We start from the raw sequence: 12,047 nt of genomic DNA, 5'->3' as shown, positions 1-12,047 counted from the left end.
TATATAAAGCTTGTGCCATTTTATTTGTTCTGTTGTGTTCCAATGGCACATTAGCCACTGCTGGGCCATAAGTCTCTTTGAGAGTTCCCCCGTTTTTTGGCGGTAGCACATTTAGTTTCCTATGTATTGCTAAAGTCTTCGCCAAATACAATCTTTTCACTCTTGGTAATTTAGTAATGGGACGCGGGTGGCGCTGTGGGTAAAAGCCTCAGCGCCTAGGACTTTCCGATCGAAAGGTCGGCGGTTCGAATCCCCGCGGCGGGGTGCGCTCCCGTCACTCGGTCCCAGCACCTGCCAACCTAGCAGTTTGAAAGCACCTCCGGATGCAAGTAGATAAATAGGGACCGCTTACCAGCGGGAAGGTAAACGGCGTTCTGTGTGCTGCGCTGGCTCGCCAGATGCAGCTTGTCACGCTGGCCACGTGACCCGGAAGTATCTGCGGACAGCGCTGGCTCCCGGCCTATAGAGTGAGATGAGCGCACAACCCTAGAGTCTGTCAAGACTGGCCCGTACGGGCAGGGGTACCTTTACCTTTAATTTCGTAATGCTCCAGTGATGTCTGTGTGTGCTTGATGTCCGGCTATATCTTCGACTTAACAGCATTTATCTGAAAGTGTTGATGACAGCTGCCTCCGTGCATGTAAATAAGTATCTGAGCGCTTGTGTCGTTGACACCATGGGCCTTCCTCTTTATACATTTAAGCCTCACTGACGTTAGGTATTGCTGGTTAATATGTAGTCATCCTCTGCAAACCCAAAGACTTAGGAAGACATGGTGTGACAGTTCAAATCTTCTTCTGTGTTTAAGTCTTTGGGGAGATGTTTTATCCAAGCCGATGTATACACAGTGCTGCTTTTGTTGCTGGTGCAAGCCATTATTTAAATATACAGTGACTGAAAGCTAATTCCCACTTGTGGGGAAATGTACACCTATTTTGCTTGCAGCAGTCCACAGTCACACCCAAAGAAGCTAAAATAGATATCGTTCTCTCTTGAGGGTGGAAGAAATGGATACTGTTCATGGTTTCAGTGCACATGTGGTAAACAGACAGGTTTGGTCACCATTCTAGTGCCATATCTGCTTTGCTCCAGACGTATTTTCCTCCTCGCTTGAAAAACATATTTTCATCAAATCCACTGAATTTTATTGCGTCTTCTACACCTACATCCAGGATAGATCGGGAAGGTTCTTTCCGGCCATTTGCACAGTTTAGAAAACGCATCTGGGTGGAGGGGGGCAGACAGAGAGGAGAATTAAGAACATATATAGCAGATCCCACAAAACAAATACCCACATCCCAGACACTTGAGATTAAAGTTGCTGGGACACCCCTGGTGCCTTACTCCAAATGTATGTAAAGAAGTATGCAGTGAAGATCCACAGAGGAACATTTTAAATAAATGCATTTCCGACCCTTAAACCACAGAGCCTAGGACTTGCCAATCAGAAGGTTGGCGGTTCGAATCCCTGCGACGGGGTGAGCTCCCGTTGCTCGCTCCCTGCTCCTGCCAACCTAGCAGTTCAAAAGCATGTCAAAGTGCAAGTAGATAAATAGGTACCACTCCAGCGGGAAGGTAAACAGCATTTCCGTGCGCTGCTCTGGTTTGCCAGAAGAGGCTTAGTCATGCTGGCCACATGACCCGGAAGCTGTACGCCGGCTCCCTCGGCCAATAAAGCAAGATGAGCGCCGCAACCCCAGAGTCGGCCATGACTGGACCTAATGGTCAGGGGTCCCTTTACCCTTTACCTTTACCCTGCCACACTGTATTTTTACACACCCTTTGAGACCGCCTTGCAGTACTTGTGTATGCAGGTGAAATAGAACCGGCAATAGAAATGTACATTCCAGCCAATAACAGAATTTGCTGTCACATTACAACCATGCACTTTTAATGAGATGTGCAACTGTTCCCCCCCCCCCCAAAAAAAAAACACTTTCAAAAAGCATGTATGGTTGAGCAATTTGGGCTGCAGGTTTCCTAGGTAGGGTAAAAAATAATAAAAAAAAATAACGAATTGATACATTGGTGTGGTCAGGAATTAAAACCTCAGGATGCTGACAGCACAAATCTTAACCACTAGACTAAGGTTACCAGATGTCCCCGTTTCCCGGGGACAGTCCCCAGATTTACAAATCAGTCCCCATACAAAATCCACTGAAGTTGAAAAGTGTCCCCTGGTAACCTTACACTAGACACACACCGGGAAATGTTCAGGGACAGGGGCTCTACCCATCCTCTCAGGTATAGGTGCTGTATTCCATCAAAATACAGGAAGGCTCAAGCTCAATCAACTTATATTCCAGAGCTGCACAGCCAAGCACAGTCATCTGTTCACGAACCCCATCTAAAAGCTGGTGGTGCAGTGGTTAGAATGTTTGACTAGGAGCTGGGAGACTCCAGGGTTTGATTCCCAACCATGAAGCCCGCTGGGTGACCTTGGGCCAGTCACTCCCTCTAAGCTTAACCTACCTCACAGGGTTCTTGTGGGGATTAAATGAGGAGTGGAAGAACTATATAAGCCATCTTGAACTCCACAGAGAAAAAGGTGGGATATAAATTCAATAAATGAATAAATACTTCCAGTATCCAAGTGTGAAAAAAACATGGCGGGTATCTGTGTGGTATCCCAATATTGTTTTGTTTTGTTTTGTTGCACTTCCTTGGGTTCCTCCACAGGATATAACATTCCCTCTTTTTACTTTAATTTTATCATAATGAAATATAAACTAGAATTGTAAATACTTGCATTGGTGCCATTCACACATTACAGGGATAAGCTTCAATAAGCCTGCCTCTCCTCTCCGCCAGCACAATCACAAGAAGATCAAAAACTTTCACTTCTGTTTTGGATTAACCACAGTTTACTGTGGGTTACCAGATTGCTTTTCAATGAATCCGGGTACACACTCGTTTCCCCCCTCTTTTTTTTTAAGCTGAGTAGCAACAGGGAGTCAGTAGTGGGGATGGTGAGGCAAAATACCCTGGGCCCAAGCACACATGTATATTGTATAAAGGTGCAAAGCCCTTCTTTCGCACCCTGTGAAACATAAATGCACAGAGTTTTTTAAAAACTGGGCAACAGCCACCCGCCTGCAACTCCCGACTTTCCCCCGATCAGTCAAAACAAAGAGGGAAGGGGGCAGGAGATTGCACAAGACATATCATATGTGCACAAGACACATCATATGGGGACTTCCAGTGAGGAAAAATGGCGGGCACCACGGCAGCGGGCAGCTCCTGAAGCCAGCCAGAGCCAATTGTGCTACCAGGCTGGCTCTAGGCTGCTGAGGCTGCCGCTGCCACGTTTCCCAGGGACAGATTTGCAAATCTGGGGACATTCTAGGGATGGAATTTGTCCGGGGACAGATTTGCAAATCCGGGGACTGTCCCTGGGAACCGGGGACATCTGGTAACCCTAGTTCAAACCCGAAAATGTGGTTAATCTTGAACAGTGGCAAGGTGGGTCTACTAATTTGGCCTGTGAGGCAGTTTTCCCCAGACCACATCGCAGATTTCATATGTGACATCAAATGTGGGACAGGTAAAGATGGGGCTGTGAAAGAACAATCCCCACTGCTTTAAGTGAGACTTGTCCAACCAAGTAAGTATAGGGCAAAGGCTGATATTTTGCCCCATAGATGGAATGAACATTTCAAGTTGTGGTTGGGGGGCGGTAAATAAGACAACAAAAGAAAACAACTTACATATTCATCCAGAATTAAGTATGAATCTCTCATCTGTTAAATAAAAAGGGGGATGGGGTAAAAAAATAATAATATTAAAACATATCTGTAGGTTTGAAGATTGGTGAGCAGTAATAATGACAGATTTTACCTAAGCTATAGGATTGTTGTTTTTCTAATAACTTAAACCTGTATATAAATTGCATAGAACTGATCTATGCTTTAAGACAAAAACAACTTCATTGGGTATAAGGGGATCGCTCTCTGTCTTAAAGTGCTTTCAATCTAAAATTCAACAGAGAGAAAACATAAAGGGGATGGTTTATCTTCAAACATTAAATGAGGGGGGAACCCCCTAAGATTTTCAGAATGCTGAATTCTATACCCAATCCCGGTTTCTTCTCTTATACCTCACAGTTATAAAATAATACATGACAGCATTCATCAACAACAGCTCTATTACTACCGCAATTTTGTCCTCTTAACTGTTTTGAAAAAAATGAGCTAATGTTTAAGAAGTGAGTAAACCAACAAAGCTACCCTCTCTGCCAACCCAGCAGTTCGAAAGCACACCAGCGCAAGTAGATAAATAGGTACCGCTGCAGCAGGAAGTTAAATGGTGTTTCCATGTGCTCTGGCACTCGTCACAGGGCTCCGTGCGCCAGAAGCGGTTTAGTCATGCTAGCCACATGACCTGGAAAAGCTATCTGCGGACAAATGCCAGCTCCCTGAAAGCCAAGATGAGCACCGTACCCCATAGTCGAATTCAACTGGACTTAACCGTCCAGGGTTCCTTTACCTTTTACCCTCCCTGATGAAACAGACTGTATCAGAAGCTGCTGTAACACTGCTGCAATGCCAGGATATTGTTAAGGCTTAATGTTTTCCACTGATAGACCTATCCGTCCAAGCCCTACCCATCTGGAGTGCTTATCATACAGCGCTGCAAGCTTACAAGAATTCTAGCCGACGTGGCCCCCATTTCCAGCAGGGGAAAAAGCAATAAACTTTGTGCCTGCGTTTTTCTGCTAGCAAGCTCCTTTCAAAATACAAAACCAAACCATTAGCATTTCTAGTTTTCAAGATAAAAAGGTCTTTTCTCAGAGATGATGAATAGTCCGCATTAGAAGAACTTTACCTTTTGATTAGATTCAGGCACCAAGCACGAGACATCTTTATGACGATGCAGGAATCGTTCAAAATCTTCGTCGCTGATGACAAATCTCTTCGCTTCTCTCAGAGCCTCTTCCCCTGTATTTTCTCCTTCGATGAGCAGGCACTGAAATACCTGTGAGATAGCCGAGTGTATGATTAAGAGAGGATGTTTGTCGGTCACACAAACACCGTGGCAAAACAATGATCTGATGGAGAGACTCTCGGTAGTCTCTTTTTACACAGTAATAGACCACGGGTAAACTATACGATAAGGGACGCGGGTGGTGCTGTGGGTTAAACCACAGAGCCTAGGGCTTGCTGATCAGAAGGTTGGCGGTTCAAATCCCCGCGATGGGGTGGGCTCCCGTTGCTCGGTCCCTGCTCCTGCCAACCTAGCAGTTCGAAAGCACGTCAAAGTGCAAGTAGATAAATAGGTATCGCTCCAGCGGGAAGGTAAACGCCGTTTCCGTGCGCTGCTCTGGTTCGCCAGAAGCGGCTTAGTCATGCTGGCCACATGACCCGGAAGCTGTATGCTGGCTTCCTCGACCAATAAAGCAAGATGAGCGCCGCAACCCCAGAGTAGGTCACGACTGGACCTAATGGTCAGGGGTCCCTTTACCTTTACCTTTAAACTATACGATAGTGACTGGAGGCTCACTTACTGTCACCTATGAGAAAACACACCCACAACATTTTGCCACCCACATCAGCCAGTAGGTCCATTATCCTCCTAGAGCAGCAACAGAATCACCAGTCTCTTCAGGCATTACGCGTGTGAAGAGGATGAATGTGATGAAAGGGGCTGTGCAGCTGTATGTCTAGCCTCATCCTCACCACTGTGTCGGGCGTAAATTCTGAAGCAACGAGTCTGCTTTATGAATGGAAGCTCCTGGCCCAATTGAGAACTGGGAGGAGCCACACAACCAGTTCTATTTTACTAGGGCCAAACTTTCATTTAGTCCAGACTCTGTTCTCAGTCGTCAACCAGATGCTCATAGGAAGCTTGTAAGCAGAACCTGAGTGCATTGCAGCAATCCTCTGTCAGGGATGGAGTTTTATTGGTGCAGAATCTTCCTGGATTCACGAGAACATTATTGTACTTTCTAGTCAAACATGACTGCAGCTGGTGTTTTTCTCCTGTGAGCCATGTGAGAACTCAAGATCGGTGCTCAGAGACAGGGAGATATAAACCTGCCGCTGAGCACATTATCCTTTCTTCTTACTTTACCTTTGGTCTGTATATACCATGCATTTTTTGCTTCTGCTGAATTGATTCACAGCAGTTGGTATTTAGGAATATGCTGCCTCAAACAGTGGAGGTAGAACACAGTCGTTATGTTCTAATGTGTCCTGGGACCTCACGGTGAAGGGCAAGTAAGAAATCTTATAACGAAATGAAAGCATTTTGCTGAAAAGAAGAGGTTCTTACCTTCCAACGGACAGGGTTTAGAGCTTTAATGTGCTCGTTCATATCCTCTTCCATGTTGAATCTGTTAATCACGGAGTTTATTTTGAAAGCCACACCATAATCTTGGCACCACTTCTTCAATTTTTGGAGATTCTCAACATGGCTTTTCCTCCCTTGCCCACGGCCAATCAAAACATTGACTTCCTCGTAGAAGCTGTCACACGACACTGCAAGTATGTCTAGGTATTTCCCTGAAAGAGACAACGTTCACCCATGAACACCATGAGGCAAGGTGAGGCAAGAGCCCCAGGTAGAAAGAGCCCCAGGGGCAGCAGTTCCTGATGTTGATCTTTCTTCCCTCCTTGTTCATGATGTAGATCTTTCCTCACCCCTTGTTTCTTGGGGCTACTTTGGGGTCTGCCTCAGGTGGCAAAATGTCTTGGGCCAGCCTTGATCCACACTATGGGCCAATGATTCATATCCTATTCAATCCCAAGTTATTTTCACAGGCTGGACCAGAAAATAACACACAATGTGCTTTTGGATTGTAATTAACTGTTCTTCCATTTATCTATAAATTCCTTACCAAAGCGTCAATCGAGCTCAACATTATTTTGACAACCATGAATTCATTCATTCAACAAATCTAATGTATTACTGCCCCTCTTGCTGGTTGCCCTGGAAGAGGCAAACTTATGGGAGTTTTACTAAAATAGTAATAAACCTAGATGCTTTTAATTAATTAATTGAACAGGTATCCAATCGCCCAAACAGAGCAACTTATAGCTGAGGCCAAAAACAAGCAGAAATAAATTAGGGCTCATCCATACTGCTGGGTAATGCAGACAACAAGCTTTGGTGCCTCCATTAATTCTCCACAGTTCACACATCCTCCTCATACTTCCCCATCCCTCAATCCAGATTTTCTCATCCCTAACCCTTTTCAGAGCATCCCTGGTGTGAGAGAAAACCCTGGAAATCTCACCGGAGCAGAAAAACACCCCCCAAATAAACAATGTGATCTTTTTTTTTGCCCCCAGCCACTAGATGAAGGTTAAGCAGGATAAAGGACTAATAACACATTTTCGAACAGATGAAAAAGAATGGGCCTTGAAACAAAATGTCATGTATCTCTGCTACCCTAGAGAAAGATTCCTGTTCAAGGTTTCAGAATGTCTGGAGAGGCAGCCTTGAGCTGTTCACGCCTCTCGAGCAACGGCTGTCCTGATCCACCAGCTCATTGGAGTGGTTTGGTGCAGAGATACCAAAGGAGTATGTCAAAAATGCCAGTGCGGTCAATTCTAGTGCTATATTATAGGAAAGAGTGAACTTACAGCCCAGCCTTTGGAGCTCCACTGCCTTTGGAGAAACGGGACAAACACCACAAATGTGGGAGGTCACCGTGACTTGTCCGCACCCAAGCAAACTTTAACACATTCCTTATACACAAAGCAGCATGCCAGACCCTCCCACCCATTCACCTGCCTAGTGAGGCCATAGGTGGCAACTATCCAGAGCTTACAGATAAGTTTCCCTCTCTGGGCCAAGAGCCCAGCAACCCCAGGTCCACAGATAAGCACAGCATCAAAGCAAGTGAATAAATGAGCTCATTTTTCCAGGAACTACCAATTAATGTATTGACTACCAAAATGCACACAAAAACCCAAAATGCGCACAAAAAGGCTGTGCTGAAAATTCAATTTATGTGAGTAGTCGTGTATTCAGCATCAAATGCTATTGAGCAAAAGCAAAGAGTAAAAGGTAAAGGGACCCCTGACCATTAGGTCCAGTCGTGGCCAACTCTGGGGTTGCGGCGCTCATCTCTCTTTATTGGCCGAGGGAGCCGGCGTACAGCTTCCGGGTCATGTGGCCAGCATGACTAAGCCGCTTCTGGAGAACCAGAGCAGCGCACGGAAACGCCGTTTACCTTCCCGCCAGAGTGGTTCCTATTTATCTACTTGCACTTTGACATGCTTTTTAACTGCTAGGTTGGCAGGAGCAGGGACCGAGCAACGGGAGCTCACCCCGTCTCAGGGATTCGAACCACCAACCTTCTGATCAGCAAGTCATAGGCTCTGTGGTTTAACCCACAGCACCACCCACGTCCCAAAACTGTTGTAGGGATATAGGTCATTGTCCTGTTGTGCATGGATAGACTGTCTCCGTTGGCTCCATTTACATTCAGAGAACAGGGTCCCTATTAGTACAGTGGTACCTCGGGTTAAGAACTTAATTCGTTCCAGAGGTCCATTCTTAACCTGAAACCGTTCTTAACCTGAAGCACCACTTTAGCTAATGGGGCCTCCTGCTGATGTTGCGCCGCCAGAGCACAATTTCTGTTCTCCTCCTGAAGCAAAGTACTTAACCCGAGGTACTATTTCTGGGTTAGCGGAGTCTGTACCCTGAAGCATCTGTAACCTGAAGCGTCTGTAACCCAAGGTACTACTGTATTAGTGTTTATCCTTCTGTGGTAAATGGGAGATTATTTCTTTTACTTGTAAAGTAAAGCATCTATGGCCAGCTAGCTCAGTAGGTACAGCATGAGATGCTTGATCTCAGGGTCGTGGGTTTGAGCCCTACATTAGGAGGAAGCTTCCTGCCCAGCAGGGAGGGTTGGTCTAGATGACCCTCACGGCCCCTTCCAACTCGATGATTCTCCTGCGCTCTCTCTTACCATAGCATCTGAACCATCTTTCCTTGATCATACTTCCATTGCTCACGATGCTAACGCTCGGCAGCTGAAGGTCTTCCTTGCAGAACTGGACCAGCTTCCCAACAAATTCTCCTCTCTCGTGCAGAAACGGCTCCCCTCCTGAAAAGTTTATTTTCTCCATGCCTAGGATGCAGAAGTAGGTGTGAGGGGGAGAGTAAGTCGAAAGCATATTCTGACAATTGCACATGCAGCGTGTATGTGTTTGTGTGTATTGTCACGAGGGCTGACAGGAAGTGCCGGGCCCCTGCAGGTCAAGAAGAGGCCAGAGTCGTGCTTATGCACAGCTCACAAACTTAACATATAGAATAAGAGAACACGAAGAACATATGTTTAAAGTTTATTGAATATATGGGAAATAATTGTGTACAGCTGAACATGCTGGCAGCATTAAGACAAATTCATCAGTATAAAATGGTTTTGATGGATGCAATAATGGAAGACTGTACTCAATGTGTAAAATATGAAGGGATTTATGATATGCAAAGGATGCGGGTGGCGCTGTGGGTTAAACCACAGAGCCTAGGACTTGCCGATCAGAAGGTCGGCGGTTCGAATCCCCATGACGGGGTGAGCTCCCGTTGCTCAGTCCCTGCTCCTGCCAACCTAGCAGTTCGAAAGCCCCTCAAAGTGCAAGTAGATAAATAGGTACCGCTCCAGTGAGAAGGTAAACAGCATTTCTGTGCACTGCTCTGGTTTGCCAGAAGCGGCTTAGTCATGCTGGCCACATGACCCGGAAGCTGTACGCCGGCTCCCTTGGCCAATAAAGCGAGATGAGCGCTGCAACCCTAGAGCGGTTCGCAACTGGACCTTTACCTTTACTTTATGATATGTAAAATGAACCACGGAAAGAGAAGAATGGAAGTCAGTGATATCTTAAGGATGTAAAATGAGTATTTTAAATTGTAAAACAGAAAGCTTAATAAAATTATATACAAAAGAAGAGTTTGGAGTCTTGGAATGCAATCGTTTTGTCTTGATTATTGCAAACGAAAGGCCGTGTGCAATTAATCTAGGCTGCAATCTTATACATATTCACACCGGGACAAATCCACTTGAACTTGCGATGGAGACAAACATCAAGAGGTCCCACCACCGCCGCCCCTTTGCACGGTTGAACTACTGTCTGCCTAAACAACAAACAGCAGGACTCCCTCCTGGAGGAAAAGCACCACCTATCTAGCTAGTACAGGAGCCAACTCCTAGGGGCCGAGGTCCCTTCCAGTCCCCCATAAAATATTTGAGATGTTGGCTCACCCACCCACCCTGCCCAAAGTTGATGGGCATTGCTATTCAAATAGTGGGCGCGCCCAGCATCTTGTGATCGATTATGCGGGGCGGCGCTTACTTGGGTACCCCCGATGTTTTATTCAGGTGGGTAGCTAGCCAGACAGCCCCGGGTCACCCACTCACTCACTCACCCGCCTGCTTGAGCAAGCTGAGCCCTCTCTTGGCTTCCTGCAGGGGCAACACGAAGGAGGTCTTGGCTGTGTGGAAGCAGAAGCCGCACTTGTAGTTGCACTGCCGAGTGAAGTGGTAGTTGACGCTAAGCGGCACCGGCGTCCCGGAGGGGCTCCCTTTCTCCGGGGCGGGCAGGCGGCGCCCGGGAGCCCCCCAGAGCCAGAGGGGCGCCAGGCTGCTCCAGAGCGCGGCCAGAGCGCGGAGCAGGAGGCCGAGCAGGTGGCGGGGAGGCGAGAGCATCATCCTCGTTACGCACACAGGCGCTCCTCTCCGAGGCTTCAGTGCGCGGCGGGGAGCGAGCCGGCGGCTTTTTAGCGAGCAGATAACGGGACGGCGGGGCTGCGAGGAGGAGGAGAGTTTCGGTTTCCATTTCCCGAGAAACTAAAATTGGCCCGGGGTTGCCAAGGGCGCGAGGACTCGCTCGGTTGCCTATGCAAAGGCACACCCACTAGCAGCCCCCACGCGCACACAACACACACAGAGAACACACCTTGCAGGAGTCTTTCGTTTTTAGTTAGTATACAGCCGTGATTCATTCATGACTCTACTTCTGTGCAAAAGGGAGCCCAACTTTTCATGCGGAATCTTACCTGTCCTGACTGCGAAAGTGAAGCTGGTGCTTCATATGATTTGGAAGTCTAGAAATGGAGCACATCCCACCCTCAAATAATCTGTGCCTCTGCTGATACTGCCTGTCATTTGAATGCTCAACCACCACCACCCCCATTTTTAGAACTGTGCATTACAGTATCCCCTTTCCAAGCGCACATTCCCCCACACCAAGTCCATGTTTTGTGTGCACGTTTAAAAAAACAACAACTTGGATCAAGTCATGATATTAGAAAGTTCGTGAGTAAACATCATTAACCAACGCAGGGAACGGCCGCTCCGTTCATAGTGTGCACGTTTGAGCTTTACTGTATACAGTGGTACCTCGGGTTAAGAACTTAATTCGTTCCGGAGGTCTGTTCTTAACCTGAAACTGTTCTTAACTTGAGGCCCCACTTTAGATAATGGGGCCTCCTGCTGCCGCTGCACGATTTCTGTTCTTATCGTGAAGCAAAGTTCTTAACCTGAAGCATTATTTCTGGGTTAGCGGAGTCTGTAACCTGAAGCGTATGTAACCTGAAGCGTATGTAACCCGAGGTACCACTGTATTTGAAACGTCCCACGCTTCTCTCCTAGTTTTTGGGGGTCTTTGTGGGGTCCTTGTTTCCGTTTTCCCTATACCCGCGAATGTGAGCTAATGAAAGTTTATTCCAAAACATATCTGCGAAAGCGCTGTGGTTTTCATTACGAGACCAATGCGGCTGTCCCTTCATTATTACTATTATTATTAGCCCTCTGGCTGCGTCGCCCCAGCAATCGAGAATGCCCAGGGGAAGGGTCAGCTTCACTTTCCCTTCGCGTCAGTTTCCATTCCGTTTTCTGGATCCGATTCTTGCTCCGCTTGGCAAAGAAGCGCCTGCACACACCCGCCCCCTTTCCTCAGCTCCCGCCTAATCAGGACATGCAAAACGCTCCCTGCCAAAGTTCAGGTTCGTTTCTCCATCTGCAGGAGCGGCTGGTGATGAAGCGAACCTGCTTTTAAAAAGAAGCCCAATGAAAAGTTGCAGAAAGCAACTCG

General features: G+C 46.9%; 1 protein-coding gene across 1 annotated transcript; it reads right to left on the bottom strand.

Moving 5' to 3' along the window:
• Positions 1-11,141, bottom strand: RSAD2 (radical S-adenosyl methionine domain containing 2). Its single transcript, XM_053380935.1, has 6 exons — positions 10,381-11,141; positions 8,924-9,085; positions 6,271-6,500; positions 4,825-4,974; positions 3,708-3,740; positions 1-1,223 (listed from the first exon to the last, which is right to left on the bottom strand). Exons 1-6 carry the CDS (start codon positions 10,661-10,663, stop codon positions 1,059-1,061), a joined length of 1,023 nt encoding a protein of 340 aa, XP_053236910.1. The 5' UTR covers positions 10,664-11,141; the 3' UTR covers positions 1-1,058.
• Between the last annotated feature and the right edge of the window lie 906 nt (positions 11,142-12,047).

The sequence above is a fragment of the Podarcis raffonei genome, chromosome 3 (genome assembly GCF_027172205.1).
Source record: "Podarcis raffonei isolate rPodRaf1 chromosome 3, rPodRaf1.pri, whole genome shotgun sequence".
NCBI lineage: Eukaryota > Metazoa > Chordata > Lepidosauria > Squamata > Lacertidae > Podarcis > Podarcis raffonei.
Note: the sequence above shows the minus strand (reverse complement) of the source record. Positions and strands in the feature narration are given on the sequence as shown.